At 41.1% G+C, this 27,051-nt stretch overlaps 2 protein-coding genes across 6 annotated transcripts in view; both read left to right on the plus strand.

Moving 5' to 3' along the window:
* Positions 1–6,934, plus strand: part of spire2 (spire-type actin nucleation factor 2) — a 41,082-nt gene extending 34,148 nt beyond the window's left edge. The window contains exons 13-16 of one of the 5 annotated variants that reach the window (XR_011692734.1): positions 921–948; positions 1,968–2,065; positions 4,221–4,342; positions 5,442–5,583. Coding sequence is in view for 3 of the 5 variants with exons in the window: in XM_071489840.1 (XP_071345941.1) it covers positions 921–948; positions 1,968–2,065; positions 5,442–5,856 (541 nt within the window). In the remaining 2 variants the exon portion in view is untranslated. Of the gene's footprint in view, positions 1–238; positions 291–336; positions 399–920; positions 949–1,967; positions 2,066–4,220; positions 4,343–5,441 lie in introns of those variants that run through there. The other 4 variants (XR_011692739.1, XM_071489840.1, XM_071489853.1 and 1 more) reach the window with 4 other exon arrangements.
* A 4,148-nt stretch (positions 6,935–11,082) lies between these two features.
* The window catches only part of sntb2 (syntrophin, beta 2), a 28,576-nt gene continuing 12,607 nt past the window's right edge, over positions 11,083–27,051 (plus strand). Inside the window, exon 1 of the mRNA XM_071489876.1 lies at positions 11,083–12,062. Coding sequence (XP_071345977.1) covers positions 11,333–12,062 — 730 coding nt within the window. The 5' untranslated portion in view covers positions 11,083–11,332. The remainder of the gene's footprint in view (positions 12,063–27,051) is intronic.

Raw genomic sequence — 27,051 nt, forward strand, 5'->3', positions numbered from 1 at the left:
ACAGTAAAATGTTGAATTTAAGTGTCATGTAATATTAAGTGAAATGTAGTAGTAGTGCGACAAAACTGTGATTACAGCTGAAACTTGATTATAATTAACTGGAGACAGAACTTTTTTTTTTTTTTCTCCAAACAGATCATAAACCCTTGAATACAAAAACAACTAAATAAAATTGGTTGAGAAATGTAAACACTACGTTTTATCCAGGAAAAACTGCGTAACTCATCTTCGTTTACAGGCCAGTCTTGCCTGGACCGATATGGCGGCGACACTGACTGTACCATCTAGCAGCCAATGCAGCATCTACATATATATGTCTATGGTTGTACTCACCAGGTCATTGCTGGGATCTGCTAGGAAAAAGTCTAATAGGGGCCAAAATAAGAGCAAACAGACAGGTCAGTAGCGGGCCAAGATTTCTCCAGACTACGTAGACCATTGTTGGGTGCAACTACTGATAAATTTACGGTGCATCTTCATCTTCTCTTTTATGTAAGTTTACAATCTACGCTTGTAATCTTTTACAATCTACAATCTAATCTTTTTTAATGATTTCACCACGTTACCAAATCTCAGTAATTAACTTGGTGAGTGCAATGTAATTACTACTAATAGAAATGAATGCCAAAACCCAAGTTGTAACAAACCAAAGTTTTTAATTATCTCTTAGTACTACAACAGTAAACAGTAACAACACAACTCTTGTTTTTTCTCCTGAAGCTATGGTATATAAAGCATATTTTAATAACTTTAATAATGGTCCATGTATTATTAAACAACTATACTCAGTGGTACTGGTCAAGTCAGCCAATTAACAGCTCTGTTGTGGCATTTATATGATACAGGCTAGCAAACACCTTCTTTCCCACCCTGACATTCAGGAATACAACTGTATTGATGAACTTTTGTTTCCCTTACAGATCCGTCTGCGTCTCCTGCAGCGCAAAGGTAAAAATAATTTTTAAAAAAACTCCAAGCATGAGTTTAATTCATCGCACATTTCCTGCTTTACTTTTAGACATATGATTCTGTGATTATTTGGCTACAGTATACATCACAACTGAGGACACCCATATGTAATATCACTAAAATGTTAAATGATTCAAAACTGTGTCATCTTACAGTGATTGTATTATTATTTGTTTAGTGTAGGGTGTTTAACCTTATGTTTGATTAAAAATGAACGGCTTAGATTAACTGGCTTCAATCTTGAGCTTTGGCTAAAAACAAATAAAACTGTATTATATTACAGGATGTGTAATTACATAATATTTTAGTGTTATTGACCAGGGCTGTGCTCAGTTTTTGTTGTACACTGTTTTATTATTGTATTATATTGCTTTTTAAGGCACAGAAGCCGACAAAGGCCATATTCGCAATTTTTTTTTTGCCCTTTATCTCGAGATAACCAGATAAAAAAAATATTTGCAAGTATAAGGCAATAAAAAGAGAATTAAATTGGGATATTTTGCCACTTTTGAACATTTATTTCAGTTTGTCAAGTTCACTGCAGTGACTGGTATTTCTGTTGACGTCAGTTCTTCTGTTTTGTTGGTTTTGATTAGTTGCCTCAGTCCCTGGCCATGTTGGATGTGTGGGTCTGTGCTCTGTAGGTTTGGCATTTAGGCTGTTTGTGTGTTTTTGTGATTCTACATGATGTGTGTAGTGTGGTTGTTTGCTGGAGTGCTGTGACTCTGTGCTGTTAAACATTATGGTGGTTTGTCTTTATTGAAATATATGTGTTTCTTGAGGTTATATATTCATTTGTGGCTTTGTGATTTGCGTAACTGTCCTGGACAGTGTTTGTGTATTTGAATCTACTGGTTGTACTTGGAGACTTGATAAATACTTGTATGAAAGTATTTTGCTCTTCAAGTGTGCTGTGCCCCATCACAATACAGTTTGTTTGTCTTCTCTCACCTCTGGCTCATCGTCTTCCTCTTGCTGTGTCTCCTCCTGTGCTCCAGATGAAGATTCCTTCAAAGAAGATGGCCCATATTCCTGTGTACACTGTGGGCTTCCACAGCACTCCAAAGAGCCATGGACACAAGAGCCAGGTCTATAAGTGAGTCTGCGTTTGTCTATAAGACCAGAGAGACTATCAGATCCTTTTTGTGATTGATCGTTTAGAAAATGTTTAAAGCTGACTTAAAATGAGATATTTGTACATAAAAAGCACTTGAACTAACAAAGTTTTTATGATAAGGGTAAAAGGTAATGATAAAAATATGTTTTACAATTAAGAGTACCTAGCTATCAGAGTGGGTTAAATAACATTTTATCACTCAGTCTCCCCACCCATCCACCCCCCCACACACAAGATGAATCTGAGCAAATAAACAGCACTGAATTTTTAAAAAAAGCATTTTTTTCGCCCTGACTTTTTCTAATTGATGCTTTTGCTTGTGAATTACTGGGTAATTTTACCTCCCAAATCCCAAAAAATGTTTAAATTAAACTAAGCCAGCACCCTGTGACAAATGTGCCCTGTGGGAAGTGGTCACAAGTAGACATCGTTTTATTTCAGCAATTGGTAAAACTGGTAGACTCTGAAGTCTAACAAGACTTCAGAGTCTAGAGCCTGCTAGCATCTCTGTGAGGCTGTTCTTAGCATTTAGCTCCAAGCACTGCTGTGCCAAACGGCAGCATGCTAACATGCTCACAGTAACCTCAGCATGCTAACACGCTGATTTTTTTTTTTTTTTTTTTTTTTTTTTTTTTTTGCAGGTGTAATGTTTACCATGTTCACAGTCTTTAGCATTTTAGCATGCTAACATTTGCTTATTAGCACTCAATGTACAGGTGAGATTGATGGGAACTTCAATAATTTTGCAGATATTTGGTCATAAACCATAAAGTACTGGGCAAATGATATTTTTGACCTGATGGTGGCACTAGATGAAAATCCTTAGTGGGAACATGAATGTCTGTGTTAAACATCATGGCAAACCATCCAACAGCTGTCAAGATATTTCACAATCAAAGGTGGAGGAAAGGTGGAGGGATCACCAGAGTCAGGAGGTTTCATCCCTTTAGGACCATGAACATTGGTACAAAGCTGAACTCCAATCTGCTGCTAAGTTATTTCAGTCTGGACCAAAGTGATAGATTGGCAGACCAACACTGTAATTCCTAGAACCACTGACATGATCAAAATCAATAATAAATAATAAATGAATAGTAATAAATACTCACCAATAATCAGTGTGTTGTGTTAGTATTTGAAGATACCAAGTATTCCAGGCTCCAGGTTCTTGTAGCAGGGCTCTGTCCCTGTCCACTTATTTTATATGTGAACAGTTACTGATGCTGACAAAGCTATTAACTAACTTCTACCTATTTGAGGACAACAACTAATTTACCCTTTTTGTTTATTTCCAAAGTTCATTGAGGATAAAGCTGACTTGACCTTTCAGCCAATCGCTTTCAGTTCAAGGACAAAAGCCCCCCTCAGGTTAAGAGCAGGTTAAATCTGTCTAAATCTGACCCTACCTCAAGCCACTGATTGCTAACCTTCTCCAACCTAAGCAGAAAGAGCTTCTGTGTTTACCTCAACCAATCGCAGGTTGCCTACTCAATCCAATCACCAGTGTCCACCCCACATCCCCACCCCCCGCGCTTGTGTTATATAATCAGTGCAGTGCCGAGGCCTCTAAGCAGCCATTATGTAATAATTACCCAGCTGTCATTAATATCCTCACTCCTTGTGCCTGTGTGAAGACAGACGTGGAAGAGAGAGTGAGAAATGGACGGAAAAAAGGATGGAGCAAGAGAGCTAGACAGTGAGTTGGGGGGAGAGAGAGGGAGTGAGGTGTTATGCTGATCCATGCCCATCATTAATAGCTGCCACTATAAGGACAGAAATAGTAGGTTTAATAACAGCAAATGTTAGTGTTACTTAAATCAGAAAAGCTGGTTTTAATCTTTACGTTAGTGGCTGTGATGGTCCCACTTTTGTTTATGGTGTTGTGCTTATATTTCATTCACTTTAAATGAGCTTAGAAAGTTTATTCTTCCAAATGCTCAGCTGATCACTGTGAGAGATGGGACACAGTCTGTCTATCATTTGAACAGTCAATGTTCATCCATTTGTCTTCCATTTTAAAATGCTGCCACAACAAAGATATGGAGAGAGAAGAAGACATGAGAAAGAAATTACAGAGTGGCTGTTTTTGACATGGCATTATTCATGCTATTGTTTTTTTCTTCTTGTGACTCAGGAGTGCCACTGCGTCTGGCTACAATAAAGACAAAAATTAAAGTCTAAATCTCCTGCTGCTGGTAATCATGATCCAAGAGCCCTTCTCACAGGAAACATGTACTGTAATATGACTGAGACTTAGTAAGTGTTGTGGCAATGTGGTCATTTATTTGACAAAAGTTAAGTTTCATGATATTGTTGTGTAATGTGGCCATCTCTGTTCCTATGATACTTAGTTATTTTTGTAAAATATGTATGGTGGAGTTGATGGTTATGTGAATATGTCGATGTCACACAACCACTGATGTGAACAAATCTAATTTTTGTTTTTTGAAGTTTTATTTGTTTGAAGTTGAACTAAGACTATTCCAGCAATTTCATATTTGCAATTCAGAATTCATATATTTGTTCAACTGAGAGACTCGCGTAAGATGGATTTTAAAATATGGCCAAAGCAGCAGAGACCAAGACATCAGGACTTTCAAAAAGCTTGATGCTACATTTTCCATAATCCTACCAGCAGTGTATTTTTATCAAGGCCTGGTGACAGCAAAAAAGTGGTGCAGCACAGTTCACACATGCGTACTTGGGAAATAGGTGGTGTTGGAAGCTCCAAGTTTATTTGTGAACTATGGTAGCTACCAAGCTAACTGCTAACAGGCTTAAAATCCAGGGAACATACTAGTGCTAGTCAGTCACAACAGCTCACTTGCTCGCAAGCTTGGTCCCTAACAGTAAATCAGCAGTCTCACTGAATGTCTGAAAGCCATGCCTGTTTGTGTGAAGCAGTTTATATTGCGACACAGGCGGGTTAATAAAAAACAGATGGTGAAATCCAGCGAATACACAATGATAGCTTCCTCTGTGCTGGATTCTCTGGTTCTTCACTGCCTCAGAAGTTAGCGTCATTGGTTATCAGCTTGTTTGAAATCAACTGATGTTGCTCGCAGCTGTTTCTATTTTTAAAGGCAACTATGAGCTCACCATTAAACCCTCCCTGCCAGACAAACACCCAGCTCTTCCAAACTTTACACACCCAAGTTGAAAATGATTAGTCTGTCAGGCCAAGCCTTGGTAACTCTAATGACATCAGAAGGGTTATATTCTCAGGCAGAAACTGCTGAGTGAGATCTCTGTTATGAATTCGTTCCGATGTTGATCAGCTGGTTGGTTTACCTTCTTCTTCTGTATTCTTCATATGAAAGAGAAAACCTGTCCAATCTTCCCTGTACCTCTGCAGGTCCCTGCGCAGTTTATCCCGCCACTCAGTGGAGGAGGAGTTCCCCCACCTGTACGCTCATGGCTGCACGCTGCGTGACGTTTGTGCTGAATGCACCAAATTCGTCGCCGATGTCATTTCCTCCAGCCGTCGGAGTCTGGACATCCTCAACAACACTCCCAAGAGGGAAGCCAAAGCTGCTGCCGCTGCTCAGAGACCACAGCTGCAACGCCAATCCCACCTCGAGATTTGCTCTCAACCAAACCCTCCTCATCCTCACCCTCAGCGTCACCCTCCACCTTACCCACAGTCACAGTGTCACCCACCTCACCAGCTCCCTCCCCACTCCCACCATCAACAGCAGCAGCTTCATGCATCATTGTCACCTTCTTCGCCACAGCACCACACCAAGATGATCAACAATATGAACCAATGAGTAGATTGACACTTTCTGCCTTTCTGCCTACACACACACTCCTTAATGAATTGTGCTACTGCACCACACTGCACACACACACACACACACACACACACACAGATACACATGCACATGCACAGAAAAAGAAGGGTTTTGTAGGGGTTCTAATGGTTACATAGAAAGCACTAATGACCTCAGAGCCAGCTGATTGGTTGAAATGAATAAAATGAGAACACATAATTCAGTGAGGATCCTTCAGCAGTTTTAAAATATTGCTGGGTTGGAGTATTACATGCATTATTGAATGGTTATGCTATGATATACTGTATAAAAAAATCTTTTTTCTGGAGCTGTATAGATCCCTTTTTAGTAAGAATCTAGCGACTATAAACCACCACCACCTCACCCATCATCCAGTTCCCAGCAACATTATCTTCCATACCACACCCAGCACAGATGCACAGAGCCCCCTATTCACTTTATAGGGTTTCCATAAGAAGCAGTTGTGTCTCTATCTGCCTTATCTGCAGCACCATGACTGAACTCCCATCTGCTGGGAGGAAGGCGTATGGGAGGAGAGGGCAGATGAGGAAAGTGCTGGTTGTTGGGGGGGTAATACATTGCAAGAGAGAAGGGGAAGGCGAGTTTAGATGGTGGTTGTTCGATGGGGATAAAAGCTGCCCAGCATTTAGTCTACATATATCCGTAACATTTTAGGTCTTGTGGTTGCCTTGTTTTTGTCATGAATGTAACTTAGAAACAGAACAGAAACAGAATTGTAAAACGATAAGCTCGCACACAGCATAATAACTTTTATTTTTAATCATCCAAAAAGGGATTTGTGGCTGCTGTATAACTTTTGCATTTTAGACATGCTTTTAAAGTCCCAGGTACAGCTGGATGAGGTGTGATAGTGATGACACTGTGAATGTAATGAGGCGAAGCTGCAGACTGCATCTGTAACTGATGCAGCTTGACGTGAAGCGAGCAGATGAAACTCCCGTCTCTCTCACTCCCCATGGACGCTTGCAATCTGCTCTGGTTTTGTAAACACTAAGTAAACCTCAACTGCAATAAAATCTACTGACAAACACGACCTGTGCCGCGTCTGTGAGTTTTACTCCTCAGCTGTAACAGCTTGAGTGGTCATAGAGCTGCACTTCGTTAATAAATGGAAGATGATGTTGTATATTTCAGTGAATGGATGTTTTTTACTTCTTGGAAGAAAGATTACATTTATAAATGTTAAATATGCAAGCAGCAAATGAACAGGTTGATTAAAAGCATTTTCTTTTATCACAGAAGACTCGGGATCAAAAAGCTGAGAATAAGAGAAAAGAATTTAAGGTAACTTATGAATGTCAATTTCCCAAAAATGTATGACGCACTTCCTGGCAGGGGCACAGCTAGAAACATCTGGGTCCTACTCTGCTTGGGGAGACCCTGACCCCAACAATCTAAAATTTTGGTCAGGACCTCTTTCCACACTTCCTAAATCATTCAGATCCCAGCTTTCTGGTTCAGGACTTTATTACTTATTCAAGCAGGGGGAGCTTTCCAACTCAAATGCAAAGCAATTTCAGAATGGTGGCTGTGTGTAAAGAACCAGTTCAACAGTTTTGGAAATACGTTTTCTTACTGATATTAGATGAGAGGGTCAGAGTCACTCTCATGTCTGCATAAGAGAACCAGGAGGCAACTACAACTTAGCTCAGTGACAGGAAGAAGCAAACCTGCAGCCTCCAAAGTCCAAGTAGTAGTTTCATATATCAGCAGAGTTTCAGTCATGTTTTTAACCACAACGTGTAAAAATATTTTTATAACTTAGTTACTTTATGGTAGCAAGTTTCATATCTCTTCATTTCTTTTACTGTTAGGTGGAGTAGTCATCTTTGTTAATATCACATTTTTTGTTATTACCTGTGGTCGATCTGCACTGGTTTGTATCATATTCGGTTCTTGTTTTCTGTTTTCAGTTCAGACAATATTAAAACAAGCTCACTACAGTTTATAACAGATCTTTTGACAGCGACCATGTACGAAGTCAGACCGTGGAACAAATGTTAAAATCAAAAACCAAAATTTCTGACCTGCAAGAAATCCATCCAGATCACTGAACGTTGATCGCTCATCTGCTAATTTTGGGTTAACATAATCTTAATCCATACAGTGTCTGCCTGCTTTAAAGATCACTGATGTTGTTTGTTTAATCCATACACAAAAAGTAATGTAAAAAAGGCCGTTTGTGGTTTTATGAGGGGTTATGTTGTGGTGCTATAGTGAGCCTTAACAGTGATGGTAGGAGTATTCTTGAGCTTTGGCTAGAGCCAGGCTAGCTGTTTCCCCCTGCTTCCAGTGTTGATGCTAAGCTGAGCTCATTGCCTCCTGGCTCTGCCTCCAAACTTAATATACAAAGATGAGAGTGCTGATCTTCTCATTTGCAAGAAAACAAAAAGGCATGTTTTCCTAGATGTGGAACTTTTTCTTTAAGAGCTGTAAGAGCTGCTTTCATTTAGTTTCTTACACCTGATCATGCAGTAAGCAAACAAGTGAGGTTTTCTATTACTCCACTTATCAGGTTTGTTTAGATTTACATCATGTTAATATTTTATTTTTGTACCATAATGAGGAAACAAGTCAAAAGTCTGTATGATAGAAATGGTTTGAGAGCTTTTAATGATTTACAAGCTGAATATGGTCTACCTGGAGCATCCTTTTTTTCTACCTGCTGTTCAGATCTGCTGTGTTTAAGTTATTTTTTTGGCCTTTTTAATTGGATAGATCAGTGATAGAGTGACAGGAATGTCAGGGAGAGAGAGAGGGGATGACATGCAGCAAAGGGCCACAGGTCGGATTCGAACCCAGGGCCGCTGCCTGGGTTCGAATCCGCTCTACCAGGTGAGCCACCAAGGTACCCCCACCCTCTTCATAAATTATTAGCCTCAGCAGTTTCTACACGAGGGATGGTCTCTAAACTTTACAAATGTATTTCTGAACGTCGTAGTCCAGTGCCAGTAGAGGCTGCATGGTGTAGGGAAATATCTGATGTAACTGATGAACAATTTTGCTGGAGGACATTGTGGAAAAACCTGTATAGCACTTCAAGGAATCCAGGTCATCAATTATAAATTTGCATATAGGATGTACCTAACCCCCAGAAAGCACCACTTCATGAAGATTATCACATCTCCCAACTGTGGCCTGTGTCCACCCAACACCCTGGGGTCATTTATATGTTCTGGGAATTCCCCGTTAGATTCTGGAAGCAAATGTCTCTGTCCCTAAGTGATGTGCTTAACAGAAGGATCTCACTTTCACTGACTTTGCTGTTACTCAGTGATGACTCCTCCTCAGACTCTGCAACAGAAATGTGTTGTATGGGCTGGTCTCACTGCAGCCAAGAAAATGTGGGCCCTGAGATTTAAAGTAACTATTCAGAGAGATGTTGATTGAAATTTACAGTTGATTTGGAAGCTGTAGTTTGAGGTGCTGTTGAATTGTATAGATTTACATTGATGCTGTTTCACATATTTTGTCCACCCTGAGTGGAAATTGCTGCCAGAGTCATGCAGCACTCCATCTCTCTGTGTGTAGAAAGAGCTGCTGCAGCATGCAGAATCCTGCAGCTGAGCTCTTTTCATAGAAAATGCATGAAGGTTAAATTGACCATTTGGTAGAATGCTGAGAGATGTAATTCTTCCACAGCTCTGCTGGTGGAGAAGAACAAAGGCACCTGAGGCGAGGGCCCATGTTGTGACTCCTCTGGGGGTAAAGCCTTGTGAGTGTGCAGAAGTGTGTATTTCTACAGCTTGTTGTTAAAAATTACTCAGTAAAAATCCACAAAAGATATGTTTTATTACTGATAAGCAATAAAACTAATGGATGGATGTGTTTCACTGTGTTAAGATTTCCTTGCTAAATAGGCGATCATGTACAGGACAGCTACATTAAAAAGAAAAAAATCTAATAGAGAAATGTATTAAATGGAAGAGGTTTCCCACTAATGCATTAACGTTAAGAACCATGTTATGTTGTCTAACCATGTGTAATTTGAAGAAGTAATTTGTCAACATTACTGTAGGTCACAGAGGAGATGGGTAAATGTTTTTAATATTAATTTTAATTGTGATTACAAGCAAATTATATTAGGAACTTAAGAAAACAATCTTCACTGATCGCATCATTAATATCAAGCAGTGTGTTTATCTTTCGTTATGAAAACAATAGCAATAGCAACAATAGCAGCACAGTCCATTAATAAGAGCCACCGCTGTGAGTGAACTTAAGACGGCTTTGTCCCCAGCCGGGGGATCTGTAATGGAGCCCCGCCCCTTTCATCATGAATAAATAATCTACAGGTCTGCATGTCTATTGGCTGTCGGCTGTCTGTCATCCGGCTCTGAGTTCACTCTTCAGACAGACGGGCTGCACGATTAGACAGAATCAAAAAGGAAGTTAAGTAATTTTGCTTTCAAAATAAAAGTACAAAGTTATCAAGCTTGTTCTGTATATGTTGTTATTGTGTATTCATTACCATTTTAACGCCCCTCATGTGTACTTTAAGGTCCGCCGGTGATGAATGCAGCACTCCGTCGTTTTCTTTATCGCTCCGACACACCCCTCTCTTATCCATACCCCGGTGAAAATGGTGCATACAGTGGCCTCGCAAACAGACAGAAATTTGAAGCCTGAGATATAGGCTGGTAGTGTAAAGTGTCGTTTCCTTAACCCCCTATTTTATTCTACACGTGTAATTCATGAAAATAGTTCTTTGTGTGTCCTCTCAGCCTGTGTTTTGTGCTTCTGAAACACATTCATTTCCTCCCTGGACACCAGTGAAATCTCAATGTATCTTTTCTCAGCCTGCACAGTTTTTGTCAAATCTTGGGAGACTGATGCATCTCATCTGGCTTTTTGACTCTATGCCTGGCATGAGCCCAGGTGCCATGCTGAATGAACAGAGAATTGCACTTAGAGACATTAAATCCCACTCCTTTAAATAGAATTACATTAATAGGTATCCTTCTCAAACACCAATTTGCCTCTAAGACATTCAGAGACTGAATGGCTGAAGAAAAGCTGCGAGCCAGAACATTTAAAGCGTTGTTTTCGTTTTGGTCGTTTTTATCAGCTACTCCAAAATTTGGCACCAAAACAGATTTGCCTTTTTATTTTGAAGGAGTCGAACGGCTGTCCTCCTTGTTGTGTTCTCGCGGGCTTTACAGTGGACGTCGGGCCGCTTTAGAGTCTGAGCCCAACAACAAGCCCTCTCAGGCTGGCCCATCGCAGCCCGTTGTTCTTTTCTTCTTCCTCTCCCTCTTTTCGGGAGTCGTGTTTTTTCTCCCCCTCTCCCAGCAGTCAGTGTGTGAGTGGGTGTGTCGATGTGGGCCAGTGTAGCCTAGTCGCTGCTTGTGCGCACTCTGAAAAGAGGAAAAAGTTGATGATGAGTTTAGTGTGAGAGCGGCCCGCCTCTGAGCAGGCTCCCCGTCCAGGAATGGCAGTTTGGACCAGAGCGGACAAAAACGGTCAACTGGACCTTTTGCTCCGCGACCGCTGGATCCGAGTGACCGCGGAACTCACCCGTGAAACGCTGACTCTAACGGCCGAAGCGGAGGTAACCGGGCAGGGTGGCAATCACTGGGACTACAACAACTCTTCGGCGGGCCTGCGAAATGGCATGTCGAACGGAAACGACCCGGGAGCGAGTCCGGGGAACCCTGGCCGCGGTCCGTCCTCGGGTCAAGACCAACTCCAGAGCCAGAACCACGGGGGCCGGGGGCGCAGCGCCAGCCCGGGGCGCGGGGTTGTCAGTCGGGGTCAATACGACGGCAACTATGGTCTAAGCAGCCCTGGGAAGTACCCAAATAACGGCACAAACTCAGACTTTGGAAGTCCCAGCTCGAGCTACGGGAGTCCCGGGTCCAGCTTCGGGTCAAGACAAGGCGACTTCCCCGTTAATCTGGACGGTTCCTCGGAAGCTGTGCGGAAAGTCCGAGTTGTCAAACAGGAGTCTGGCGGGCTGGGGATCAGTATAAAGGGGGGGCGCGAAAACCGGATGCCCATCCTCATCTCCAAGATCTTCCCGGGCCTCGCCGCCGACCAGAGTCGGGCTCTGCGGGTGGGCGACGCGATCCTGTCGGTGAACGGGAACGACCTCCGGGAGGCAACACACGACCTAGCGGTCCAGGCGCTGAAGAAGGCGGGGAAAGAAGTGACGCTGGAGGGTAAGTTGGCGGACGCGAGAGCGGGGATTTGCAAAGGCCGAGATTAGACTCCTGTGGTGTGGGTGCACACCTCTGTGCATTAGCCCTTTCTGCATGGATGTCATGTCGGTTAGAGTAGGTGTGGCGTTTCTTTTTCCGCCGCAAACATCGAAAAGCGAACTTGCAGTAGACTTTCATCCAGAGACTAAAGTTTTAAACCATATCTGGATATGTCACATGTCCCCAGAAGTGTAAGCGGCACAGTATATTAAATACAAGAATAGCTTTAGGTTCAGGTTTATTCTAAGTGACTCGATGACCTTGTTATTCAAACAAAACCATGCATTTCCCAGCACACCACTTTTATTTTTAAATACAGGACAGCAGGATGCACACTACCACCACCAAAGTCTGGTGAAGTTTGTAGCTCCTCCACACATGCTCTGTGGGTTGTGACTTTCACCACACAAATAATTATTTCTGTGACACATTAGGATACAATTGTAGACACACTGGTATAAACAAACAGACTCTCAGTCCCAGGTGATCTCTGGCCAGCAGCAGGAGCGGGGCTTAAATAACATCAGCACAACAGAAAGCCTTTGATTAGTGTAAACAGGAAGGTAACCACAGCTGTGATCAGAGTCAGAGACATTGTTACACTCTGTGTGTGTTTCAATCACTGTGGGTTGCAACAGATAAGAGGTCACTGTGAGCATGAGGAGAGGAGATTTGTCTCTGATACTGTCCCGGAGAGACAAAGAGGAAGAAGCGTCAGTGATGTGTGTGCAACAAGCATGTAATGTCCAGAACAACAGCAGTGGAACATACAGAACAAGGATGTGAAACAAAACACCATATAATACACAAACTGTGTTAATTACTGTATGTAAAAGGGGGAATGTTAGGCTATGGTCATAAAATGCTTACTCTCTGCATTCAAAGGATGAAATTTACACCCAACGCTGCAGCTCCATGAAGCTTTTTAGCATTTTCACATTTATCCTGTTTGTTTTGGTTTTATGGCACATTGACTGTACTGGGTCAGAGCTCTCACCTGTCAGAACAGTTCCAATAATCCACACTAGAGCTGTGTTGCAATCCAGGGGCTGCATCCTTCAGAGGATACAGTCTACAGAAATGTGGCCCATGGAAGATTTACGCTTGTGTCGCCCAGCGTGGCTCCTGACCGCCAAGCATCCTGGACAACATGTAACTTTTTTTCAGTTGTATAACATAAGCATAACTGTTTTAACAGTTACAGTACATGTAAAAGTGTAATCCGCTGGCTCTTTGTCAGTGTTGTTTGCTACCAAAGACAAAGACAGTGCTGAGATTTAGTTGTAAATTGATCACTCAGAGAGACAGTGGGTGTGGTCAATTTAATGAGAGGAATAGTGAGATGTGCCTTTGGAGGGAACACCAACCTTGTCTTACTGGTGACTTTTCTCTGTGGAAAGTAGGGAGGCTTTGTCTAAACAGTTGTTGCAGGTGCTTTTTTGAAGAAAAGTCACTAAAGGGGCCTGAAAAGTCGGTCAATCTTGCAAAACAGGCGCTAATTTGGCAACACCTCCTGCAAACGCCCCCCTGAGGATTTGATAGAAACTGTTTGTGCCAGATTATTTTGAAAGAGTCACGGCCAATGAGGAAACATCAACACTCAGTCAGGTGCAGTCCAGCCAAGAAAGCCCAAAAGCCGACTAAACTTTAGTAGGTCAGGAGATACTGACTGCCCCATTCTGGGACTGAGCGGAGCTCCACGGAGAGGAGCTCTGACACTAAACTGCGCTGATGTAGAACAGTTCAATCTTTAGAAAAGTGGAAAAAGAGTGAATTGGGGGAAGAGAGGCCACAGAGCCCTTGGGGTCTGGAAACTCCAAGCCAGGAACAGCTAAATGCAGTGTTTAATGGTTTGGAATGAACGCTGGATGAATACTGAAGAGCACAAATTGTAGGAACTAATCAATGAGTGACACATTTCCACTTAAGTCAAAACGAGGCCTGTTTTGTCTCCCAGATTAAAGTGTGATAGATTCTTCAGGCACCCACTGTGCTGAGGTTGATGGAGGTCTCTAAATAAACAAATGAAATATGCATGTGTTGCACAGAATGTAACACAGTGGAAATGCGATGGCCTAACAGGGGAATAAATATCACTTTAAAACCGCCGGTTGAATTTGGCCGATTGCAGCTGACATCAGTGTAAGAATTTCTCCAGCAACCCTCAGGCACAGATGGGAGGATGTGCCGCCTCCTGCTGCCACAGCCACAGTCCAGACGTCGGCCTCTGTGTGGAAGAATGTATCAGCTGCTTGTCACTGTTTGTCAGGTCGACAGGCAGCGAGCTGTGTTGTTTGTGGACTGGCTCTTCCTCCCAGTCCCCCTCTGTCTCTGCTTGGTTCCCACTCTTCTGAGAAAGAAATGGCAGTCAGTCTGAACGAGGCTTGATTTTTTCCAGACCGCTGTGCCGTGTACACAATACATAAACCCCTAGATATTCTCACAATTAGCTTAGACGCCCCACATTCCTGACCTCTGCTTGCATGTGCTTATTTAGGGCAAAGGTCAACACCTTTGTGGCCCCATGATTCGAGCTGCTGCACAGTTCCAGTGAATATTCAGGGATTTTTTTTTTCTTTTCTTGATGCTGAATGTGGGAGGAGAGAGTAAAGAAGTACATCTTAGAACGTGATGGATGTAATAAGAGCGTGTAGAGTCCTGATTCTTAATAAGGCTTGTGACCAAACCATTAAATTATTAGAAACATGTTGCCTGGATGGGTTGGCAGTCTAATTCTGGCCCAGTCGTTCTATATATGGTTGTAAATAACCAACACAAGCACTTAAATGAAACATCTCTCTGTTTGTCTTTTTTACTCTGCAAATCAAGTTACTGGTCTCAATCAAGCTGTTTTTCTCAATTACTATTAAAGCCATGCAGCACACATGGAAATTCTACAAGTCACATTATCTATGTTATTTTAGGGTGATCCAATCTCGTTTTTTATCTAAATCAGATTATCCTGTCAAGCGCCAATTGCACTAGGTTGTAAACTTATTTCAAGATATTCAGTGGATACTAACAAGTTAGAAAAGTGGGTTGATGGTTGACGCATTGATATTTGATACGCCTGTAAAGAGACACTAGATGTCTTTGCTTATGTCAAGGATGACACCAGTTTTAGAGCTGCATTAATCAATATGTTTGTAATAGCAATGGATCCAGTGCCCACACTTCTCCTCAAGCTGATTTTCAGCAGCAGCTGGCGACTCCTCTTAACGAAAGACCTCTGACACACGAAGAGAGAGACCCGCTGGTGAATACAGTATCTATTTGAAAAGTTCTGGTTTATTTTAGTTGGTGGAGATGAAAACAGAGCAAATGCAGTGACTGTTGGACTAACAGTTATCAGTCATCAGACAGAAACACAGCTGGATCTGATACCTGTCTTGATTTTCTTAAGTTTGTTTATTCAAGTTTTTTTTTCTCTAATTTACCCAGTATTTTGGGCTTTTTTTCAGCTTTGGTTTCACAAACAAGTCAAACTGCAAAGGGAGCAGGTGGGATCTTCTCTCCCAGTAAAAAGTCCATATTAATCTGTCATGTCGTCTAATATTGAACAAAAAGTTATTTCTTCAAACCAGGTGCAAATATGAACTTGTGTCATATTTGCACTTCTGTATATTTAACAAAAAAATCACACACACAGGATTGAATGAATGAGCTCCTCTTAAACTGGCCCATCAACACATGGCTTACATACCCCAGACATGACACACGGCTGGTTAATCCCCTTCCCCTCGCCAGCTGACTGGCAGACACACTATCCCTTATTTCTAAATGATTAGTTGAAGTTTGCTGCAGCAGTCCCTTGTGTCTTATTGGATTATCCTGCTGGTCGGTGGTGCAGGAGAGGAGGAGGAGGAGATGTAGGATGAGCCCTTTGTGTGAGTAATTGGAGGAATAAAAAAACAGCACATACCAGACACAGAGGCTATTGATGAAACGGGGACAGCCCTGACCAAGAACAGTTCTTTTCTTTTGTTCCGAGGCCAAAACTGGCCGACCGTCCGTTTAGTGTGTTGGTTGGTGTCCTCACGGGGTGAGACCTGCCACACAGCATGAGTCTGCACAGGCTGAAATAGGGCATGCCGGTTTGTCAGCTCTGTCTCAGTATGAACTTCACCACCTCTGATATCCATCTGCAGATAGGTCTCTGGTGTCCAGTTGTCAAGAGAAATATAAGTGAACTCCTGGAGTGTCACCTAAGCTTTAATGTGAATCAGGTCTGACACCAAAACAACTGGCTTTTTAAATATTGGAATCAAATACATTCATATGAATAGAAGCCTCATAAAACTGATTGATGCTATGCAAGTTGTTACTGATACTTGAGCTCAGCTGATATTAGAGTCAGTTTATGCTGTCAGAAGAGGGAAACAAAAATGCACTTTTGTAGTATTTATAATATGTCGCTGCTAATAGTCATAAATCCACAGTACAGATTGTAGAAGCAGCAACATTTCAATGTTTTGTCAAATTCAGTTTGTTGTATTCTACAATGTTTAATTAAAAAAAAAATTTTATACGTTAAGCTAACCCAATTTTAAGAAAGACCTGTTTTTATGTACCAAGGTTACATATTTGTCTTTGAGATTTCACTCAAACAATTAAAAATCAGTTTCATGACTTTCTACCTGGTAGAAAGCAGTTAAAGAGATGTTACTGTTACTGTCATTTTTCATCACTTTGAGGAGCATTGACCTCAGTTGTGTTGGGGCTGGCAGGAGAAGCAAATATAAAAAAAGAAATCCCAAAAATTCTCAGTGAATATGTGTCAATTTAAAAAAGTCACTTACAGTCATGAACCTGAAGCACATTATCATTAAACCTGCAGTTCCCCTCAGCTCTACGTAGCATTTTAGCTGCAGTCCTGAGCGGGACAATAGGGATCATTATAATGGCTGAATATTAATGACAACACCCTCTTCTGTTATGGAAATGTATAATTTATGATGATTTATTATGAATAATAAACTCAATAATATTGAATATCACAATATTTCCTGCCAGATACGATATTTTTCATAATATTGAATTTTGTTTTTGTAGTTTTGCACAGGCTGCTCTGCTGCAGAGTCCGACCCTCATGTCACAGCTTTGCTTACTGCACATTGTTCCTCGGCATGTGACAAATAAACTTTGAACTGCTATTTATTGGAAGCATCGCTTACACCTGAAACATATACTACAGTAATATAATTATATATTATCAAAAAACCATCTGAAACAAAATACAATAATATAATTATATAACATACAAAATATAAAGTACAGTAATGTAATTATGCATTACTAAAAAAAAAACATAAAATACACAAATAAAATACCCCCAGTGATAATCAATCATATATTGTAATATTTGGTTTGGACTTTATTGAGATATTAGATTTTGATTAGCCATTGATGAAAAGATGAATCAATAAAATAATCAACAGATTCATCCACAATGAAAATGACTGTTAGTTGCAGTTGTAAAGTAATGCTAACTGCTACACCATGCCCTGCACTCTCCACTGTTGCTGCTGTGTCCCGTCCCCTGTGCGTCCCCCTCCAAACAGTCTCTGAGCCTGTTGACTCTGTGGGTAAAGTCTGTCGACCTCGGCACCGGCGTCCTGTCACATAGGACGGTTTGTCTTTTTATTTTGTTTAATTGTCTCACAAGACTGAGCTGGATTGTAAATCTCCACCACAGCAGAGAGCATCAAGCTTTTCCTCAACCGTAGCTGAAGCACCATCAGTCTGTGACCTCACTGGCGGCGTGACAGGATGACATTTGTAATCTTTAACAGAAACTACAGTAGAGAATGATGAATGTGATTATGTTTGTTCATAATCTGATTTGTCCAAAAAAAGTTGGCACACATACTCAGATACTCTTTCAGGCCATACACCGACCTTTGGAAAAATGACTTATGTAATTCCTTAAATGTTACAGTGTGTTGCTACAGATGAGCACACTCATGTGTTTACACTTCAACTGCATGATTTCCCAAAGGTTTTTTCTCTGATCCAGGTTAGAGGACAACAAAGAGGAGGGGGCAGGTGTGACTCAGTGTTTGAGGGATCGAGGGAATACTTTTTGTTGTTATGATCTGTGTGTCAGAGAGTGTGTCCACAGTACGATGTGATTTCCACTGCCATGCCAGCTTGTGTATGTAGGCAGTGGCACTTATATCTGAGCAAGGTATGGTGGGTCGTTTTGACATTTCTGTCCCCAAATAGTCTCCAGCGACTTATTTTGGGAGATTCAGATCAATGTTGTTGCTCTGATGAAGAACTTGTTGATACAGAATCACAATTTGAGGTGAATATTTAGTAGAGAGGAGGCCTACGTTAAAATAGTAAAGACAAATTTAAATATGATTTATTGAATGGTGTTGTGTAGTGGTGCAGTTATAGTATCAGTACCTTTACAGTACACAGTATAACATACTGTAAGATGGGGAGAGAGAGCAGTGTGTGACATGCCTGAACCGGGAACATAGTAATTATAGACACAGGTGGCTGTGGTTCAGGAGGTAGAGCAGGTCGTCCATGAATCAGAAGGTCAGTGGTTCAATCCCAGATCCTCCAATCTGCGTGTTGTGTCCTTGGGCAAGATACTGAACCCCACATTACCTCTGACGGCTGTTCCATCAGGGTATGAGTGTATGTGCAGAGGAAAGCACTGCGTGATGGGTGAATGTGGCTTGTAGTGGTCGAATACTAAATAAGTGCAGTCCATTCCATTTAACCATTAGATCACAAGGATGTCCTTGATATGGTCAATTTCTATGGAAAATAAGTGGAAAAAACTATTTCTGGCAAAAATAAGCTTAATGGACTGTCTTGTGACTGCATCACATTGATGTAAAAATCCTGTAGATCCAGTGTAACCATGAAGCAGTGCTGCTCACTGCCATGCAACATCGCCTGCAACAGCCTAATGAAACAGTTCAGCAGAATCGCCACAGGATGTGCTGAGGTGATTCCCAAAGCCCTTTGTCTGTGGAGAGGAAAGTGTCAGAGTGGGTGTGCTGCAGCAGGAAGGTTTGGGTGTCATCCCTCCCATCATCGCCAACATTAATAAAATACTCAAATTCAGATACAGTTTTCAAACAACAGTGGCACAACACAGAGGTGACGATGAAGCAGAGTCCAACGCAAAGTGACTGTTGCTCACTGACACTTCCTGTCAGCAGGATTATCATTAATGGAGGCTGTTGTTTACTCACTGACAACCCTGTGCATTAGGAATCAGTGTTTGCACTAAATAAGTCAAACTTCAGTATTGTGTCAAACACACTGTAGTGTTGTGAAACGGAACACGTTGTTTCATCAGGTAGTTCCTGATTTAGATCAGAAAATGTTTCTGTGTTTAATCTGTAATTTATGTCGGCAAAGTTTATTTGACACTGATGCACTGAGCAGTTTGGCAGGAGGGGGGTGGAGGTTGTCACTGTCCAGCTGCACAGGATTTCACTTGAGCTCAGGACTCTGTAGGTGTGTACAGGCTGCTCACATCTTCCTCACTCTCCTGTAGGGCTGAACTATTAATTGAAATATGATCGAAGTCCCGACATGGCCAAGTGCAATATTCAAATTGCAGGAGCTGCAAGTTCTTTGACGAAGGTAAACTGTATCAAAACATATCATGAATGAAGCATTGTGGTACCACAGAGACGCCCCGTCCTACAAATCCTATTCTCCAGATGTAAGGTTTGTGGTTAGCTTTAGTGCACCTGTTTGGGTGGGTCATCATTTTTGTGTCTCCACTGACTTGGTCACCTCGCATTATTCCCTCCTTCAACCTGAGCAGAGGTCTAATCACACAGTTAATACTCCCAAAAATGATAAGGTATAAACATAGTGTAATGTGTCCTGTTGGCACCAGTATGTTGAAAACGTTAAAACAATGCTCATGTCCTGTTTGAATAAAGTTCGTTGTCATATAAGGTGCAAAAAGCCTTGGAGTCATTTTGACTTGTCTCAGTAGGAAAAACAGAAATGTGAAGTTCATAGTAAAATAAATAATGGCTGAATTCCATTTAGCTGCTTTAGTTTGGTCCTGGCTCTGTCACACTGTCATGACTCGCTGGGACCCTGAAGAAAACAGAACCATCATTAATGTGAGGAAATGTGCTTCTCCTACTATAACAAGCCAGAAATGTCTGTGTGGGTTTCAGTAAACAAAGGTGGAAAATTGATCAGTGCTGATCATACAAACGATCTGATATTGATGCTGATAGGTTTAAAAAATTCCCTGATTGGTTCTAATCCCAGTCTGACTGACTGGCTGTGAACATTCCTATTAAACCGACTTTTACAACTTTTCTCTTTACCAGTAACAATTCAACTAGTCCAAAACTGAGCTGAAAAAAAAACTGGCTGGCTGGCTGGAAGCAGTTTTATCTTGATATCAGAATAGTTGCAGATTAATTTTCTACAGCTTCAACTATGAAGTAAGTGCAACCATTGATTTAAACAAGAGGTGAAGAGTAAAATCCCAAGAAGAAAAAACTGTAACATCAGCTCATAAATAATGAAGAAGGATTTGTGCTCATGAATGCTGTTGTCAATGTATTTGCACGTGTATACACACATCAAGCCCAACGTGCACGTACACACACACACACACACACACACACACACCCTCTCTGTTGGAGCTAGTTTCTGACACATTGTTCCCATTATGTTTCTGGCAGAAGTAGATTTTGAGAGGAGGGGGAGAAAGAGGGAGCGGACAAGACAGAAAGACCAGGTCGGGGGGGGGGGATCTGACTGTATGAGAGGTGTGGGAAGGGAGAAGCATGAAGAAGGGTGAGTGACATGACTGAAGATGGAGAGACAGTGAAGGAGGGGTAGAAGAGCGTGAAGGAGGGTAGAGAGAACAGAAAGGAGAGGAATGAGAGAGGAGTGAGAGAGGAGTGAAAGAGGAGCGAGCCAAACCACAGGGGAATTTCTGGGCAGTTTTAGGGGAAAAAATACAGAGGCCAGGGTCTGACTGCCTGACTTACTGCTTTGTAAGCTATTATTTTGTTATTTTGGCCTTGCTATAAGATGATTACCGTGTGTGTGTGTGTGTGTGTGTGTGTGTGTGTGTGCGTGTGCGTGCGCACGCACGCACGTGTACATGCATGTGTGGTGAGAAAGAAGAGAGGAGGGCGGTTTGAAGGCGGGTAGCTTTACGGGTAACTTTGCGGCAGAGCTGAGGCCGCAACCAAATATGTGTCAAGTCAGACTCTTCTGCCTTTTGCACTCCTCCTCCACTTCCTCCTTCCCTTCCTCCTCCTTCCTTGTATGTGAAAACATACTTGGCAATAAAACTGATTCTGATTCTGATTCTACTCCCCCTCTAACTCTTGTCCTCTTTTTCTTCTGTCCATCCTCTTCCCTGTTTTCCTTTTCCCTCCGTTGCTGCAGGCAGCAAGGTATGAAAGGAAGCAGATGAAATGGCCTCATGGGATGTTGGTCTGCGTCTCAGGAAAATCTCCCTTACACACATTAATGTAGATGCACACACAGAGGCAGAAATGTTTGTGCACACACACACACACACACACACACACACACACACACACACACACACACAGAGACACAGACAGAGCTGGTAGTCCTCTGTGAACTGGCCTAATTAGAAGCAGAAGTGGAGCTGAGTGACAGGCTTGACAGAGCTAATGAGTTCTTTTAACAGCACCAAATGAGAGACAGACAGACAGATGGAAAGACAGAAAAAGACATGTGATGCAAGCAGAGAAGAAAGAGAAGAAAGCGTTTTTTTTTGTGGAGAGGAGTTGTTTGTTCTGGCAGGAGAAACTGAGGAAAAATATCACAAAGAAAAAAGGAATAATCCTGATAACAGTCAATTGAAAAATCAAATCTCTCTTTTCTGACTCACAGTTTTCATTGATTTGTTTGTTTCTTCCTTTGAGTTGCAGAATTGAAACTGGACAAGACAGCAAGAACAATACAATACAATACTACAATAAAATACAACAATAAGACCTGTAATAGCTGCATGTTCAGTCACCATACACACGATTTATGAGATATTGGGAGCCAGCTGCTCACATGGAGTTGCAGGTGTGCACAGTTTAAAAGTAACCTTCCTGTGCACTGTGTAAAGATGTGAATTTCACTATTTAGACATTTCACACAAAAATTTGAATCAATCAAATGAACATGATCTGTCACCCAGCCATAGTACTGGGCGTAAAAAACCTCGATACTTTTTTGTTGCTAGCGAAACTGTGTCTGTAGCACTGAGTATCAAAAGCTGAGAGCTGGCAGTGAAGGCAGCAGCAGCAGCTCAGATTCGGAGTGGCTGTAGAGCAAGGCAGCTGCTTCATGCAAAGTCAGGAAACAACCTTATCTTTATTGGTAATTTGGCCATCTGCCATGAAGAACCCAAAATACTTCCACACGCTTCATCCCCGATTCCTCGTGGTTCTGATCAATAGTTTCCTCCATTTTTATTAATTATCAGTTTACCTAGGTCAGTAGGTCGAGCTGATTTTAGGAACGCCCGCCGCTCAGCCACAATGCAAACTGCTTCAAACACTTAGTTGGACTTGTAGACTGTACAGTTTGATTTCCAACAATTTAAATGTTAAATTGGATAAATGAAATAAAAAGTGATGGCCCTGCCCTCTGAGATGACTTGTAATCACCTTGATGATCCTCTGACTTTTCGTCTAACACCGTCAGCAGGTCACAATTTACGACCGAATACCAGCTAATCCCTGACATTCCCATCAGCCTCAGCTTTACTCTCTGTTAATGTGCTCATTAGCAATTATTAGCAAGCCAACACGCTATAATAAGATGAATATAGTAAATATTATGCCTTCTTAGCATCAGCACGTTAGCCAACTTACCTTAGCACTTACTTCAAAGCAGTACTGTGCCTAAGCAAAGCTTGTCAGAAAATAATCACAAAATATTGTTCAGATTGAAATATTGTTTCTTCTAATCATTCAGTTCTGTCACTACCATTCACTACCAACACCTGGGATTAGAAGCAGCAACATCCAAATTTAGGTAATGGCTGATATTCAATAATATCGAATATCACGATATTTCCGTCAATATGCATATTTTTTTCATAATATTGAAAAAAATGTATTTATGTATTTATTTATTTTTTGTAGTTTTGCACAGTCTGCTGTGCTTCCAAGTCTGATCCTCATTTCACTGCTTTGCTTACTGCACATTGTACCTTTTACTTGTTTAGTGGCAGCATTGCTTACGCATGAAACTTAAAATACAATAATATGTGTTATTAAAACAACCACCCGACTTTATGGAGGTGTTACATTTTGGATATTGTCCAAGCCTAGTCATTGATAAAATAATGAACAAAAAAATTATTTATCATGAAATATTTCCTGGACTATACTGAGATATACTGAGATATTTTGCATATAACGCCCAATCCTAATGACCGAAGCTGGCTGTAGTGTGTAAAGAGGCTACATCTCATGATGATAAATTACATTTCTGTGGCTACATCAAAGACTGCAATTGCTCCCAGGCCTTTCATTTAGACCCAAAAAGAAAAAAATGAATAGAAGCAGATGTACAATGGTCCTCTATGCCAACAAGTTGCACAACAGAGCATTCATGAGCTTCACTGTTGCTGAGGTTCTTCACAACCAAGATTCAAGAAATTTTGTTGTGGATATCTGAGAGCAACTTCTGAAAAATATGACAGGAATATAAATATATACAATGAGGATAAGGAGAAGAAGATTTAGCGTAATATTTAACATGTTTTCAGTTATTACTCCATTGTTATCTATTCATCTCTCTTCTGTGGTTATGTCTTCTACAGCTTTGGAAAACCAAATATCTTGTCAGATCTCAAATGTAGTGCTACCAGTATGACAGCATTGTATTTAGTATGAAAATAATTCCTCTGCAAGTGTCGTATCAGGTTTAAATCTAGCCAACTACTATTAGGGAGGTGGCTTGTCTACTTGTCATCAACCAATCGGACACAAGAAAAGAAGTCATGTGACCTATCCTAAGCCCAGAATAGTTCCAAAACAAGACCATGCAATTATGCAATGTGCAATCATCTCTAGATGTTTAATACTATGAGAATAGGCTCTTTATTCTTCTAAGTTATACACACTGTAAAATATCCATCACTCATACTCCTGTCCCGTTCCTGGAAAACACAGGACAAGTCAGTCCACAGAGTACGACCAGCATCGCCTTAAAGGTCCAAAAGGTCCATCCAGTCTAAAGGTAGACGTCCATGTGTTTTTGATTATAAAGCAGGTCTAAGTTCTATATTAATACTGTGAAAGTATCAAAGCCTCAGTCCACAGAGAAATGCACACAGCCTGTATTCAGAAACTGAGCCTTAAAACTAAGGCGATATCCCCACTAGTACATTTACATTTCAAAAGGCTGTTTTAAAACAAAAGCGTAGTAGTGTGGACGTAGCCTAAGGCTGAGACAATTCCTTTAGGCTTAATTAATAAAAGTAATTGAGGCAAATCCTTTGCATCGAATCTCCATTTAATTGATATGACGGCTCAGTGGTCACCATTAGAGATGAAACAGTTACCGGTTACAGGCTAAATCCCAGTAAAAGTTTAGTAGGTTAGTATTACAGTTCAAATTGTAATTATCACTCTAACTGGTGCCAGTTACTGTGGTGAATTTAACTCATGTTAGGTTCTGTACCGTTGACCAGCAACATTCTCTCAGACACATCCGGAGCAAGCAACGTTGATTTGTTTTGTGTCAGTCAGAACATGGCAGAAGGCAGAAAAGACGATTGTCTCCTGTTACACGGCCAGAGGAGTTTACCTTCCTGTCCGGAGCGATGTCATCACGTGAGCACAGACACACACACAGACGCAGGAGAGAAAGAGTGAGCTGGGTTTGATTTTAACAGATAAAATTGAAGCAATTTAATCAATAAAAATGTTGATTTTTCTTAAAAGGAAAACAATTAGTTGTTCATTTTAAGAGACCTGTGTTTGTTTCTCTTTTTCATATTTTCTAAATTCTATATGTATATTTATATGTTCCATTGTTTTCATCTATCTTATTCTTTAATAAGACAGTTCTTATCTGATAACTCGATTAATTGATGGAATAGTCAACAGAATACTCAATTACTAAAATAATCGATAGCTGCAGCCCTACTTAAAATAAAACGCTCTCAGCCACGCCCCAAGCCCCGCCCACCTGAATCCACAATCCTCTCCTTGCAGGATTTGGTTTCTCTGAGTGTTTACCTGAAATCTGCTCTATTTTTATTGGATCACTCAGAAAACTGAGAAACAGAGAGGCTGAGCCTCTCTTCTGATAAAAACCACAGATATATCTTCTGATGGAGATCAACACTTCACTGGAGAAGTTAACACATGTCCCTTGTGGTTTCACATAGTTGCTTCCAGCTTCTGCAGCTATTACTGATATGTGTGCCGACCAGTCACATGAAGCGTGTCATTGCTGACTCATAATAATGGAAACCTGCTAATAAAGCGGTGCTTTCACTTTTACAGAGAACAGCCATCACTGTTAAACTCCCTGCTAGGAAATCAGTTCCCATACCTTCTCCTGCCCTGCTGATGAAAAGGCTCCTTCTGTAAACCATCAACACGTGTGCTCACACAGCGGTTAGTCTGACTGTATTCTGAGCAGAGCGTTAGAGTTTGGGATGTTTGTGAGGTTTATGATCATGTCTCCTCCACAGATTGTAGGGTGGTGTGATTTAGCTGATTTTCGCTCACAAATGTTGGAAACGTGAAGGTGAGAACTATCTCATTTAAATATTTGGTTTTCCACTTTTTTTATTCTTATACAGAAACTTATGGTGCCGTGGGCCCACTTTTGATTTCATATATCGTCCCGCCCACCTTGCCATCTTTGCACCTATCGAGCTATGTTGCAGAGTTCACTTTACTGCAGGTGTTCCTGGGTGACACACTGTCCTTTTATTGACTTGTTTCCTTGCTGCTTCTGTGACGATGACACTGAACTTCGTCCTCAGCTTTTACTCTCAGGTTTGGGGAAGTCTGATCTCCAGTTGGATGGTGACAAATTTGGTTATAACAAGACTCAGAACTGTTTACCTGGAAAATCTCACCCACTAATTAGCCAGTAATGAAATAACCTGATGCTGTACATTTGTATAATCCACTGTCCACCATTGTCCATTGTCCACTGTGGATATACTGTTCTTACTTCAGACTGTTGGGGCTGATTAAAATACTCTTCCCAATTCCTATTAGGGCTATAACAAAAGAAAAGACTCAAGTGTGATGGAATGAGATTAAGATGTAATGTATTCAAATTAACCATGTAGCCTAATCGTAGATGTAATGTTGTTCCATTCATTCACAGTGTTTCTGCTGCCTTATTTGGCTAAAAGGCTGATGTTACTGTGAGGCAGTTGCTTTTTCAACAAACGGCCTTATCGAATCTGTTGAGCACAGCTCGCAAATTGTCTCCATTTTATGCTGGCAGAGAGTAACAGTAACCTGGTTTATGGACAGATTCAGATTAGATATTACACTTTTCAACAGCCCTACTCTCTGTAGCTCTCTGGGCTGCAGTGCACATCCCCAAGTCTCTGTAGGTAGGAAGAATAATATAAAATATGAGATGTTGTATTGTTATTGATTAAAACCAGTGTATTTGTGTGAATGGTAGAAATATATTAGACTGCTATAGAAAGTTACAGCCACACAGAGAATATTGGCATTGGCATATTTTTTATGTTTGACATAAAAAATACCAATGAACATTAAATGTTTCTTCCGATGTCAGTTGTATCCCTGTGACTAATACACGGGAATAAATGTAAAATGATCTAAATATTCCTGATGAATTCTAAAAATGATTTCCAAAATGAAACCAAAAACTTATATGTGATTGTATTTCAGTGTTGATTGTGGGAAGTAAAATGTTGCTCTGTGGTGCAGAAAACAATTTGCCAAAGTTA

The sequence above is a fragment of the Trachinotus anak genome, unplaced genomic scaffold, assembly GCF_046630095.1.
Source record: "Trachinotus anak isolate AG129_WGS33_773 ecotype Australia unplaced genomic scaffold, CSIRO_AGI_Tana_v1 ptg000002l, whole genome shotgun sequence".
NCBI classification, from domain to species: Eukaryota; Metazoa; Chordata; class Actinopteri; order Carangiformes; family Carangidae; genus Trachinotus; species Trachinotus anak.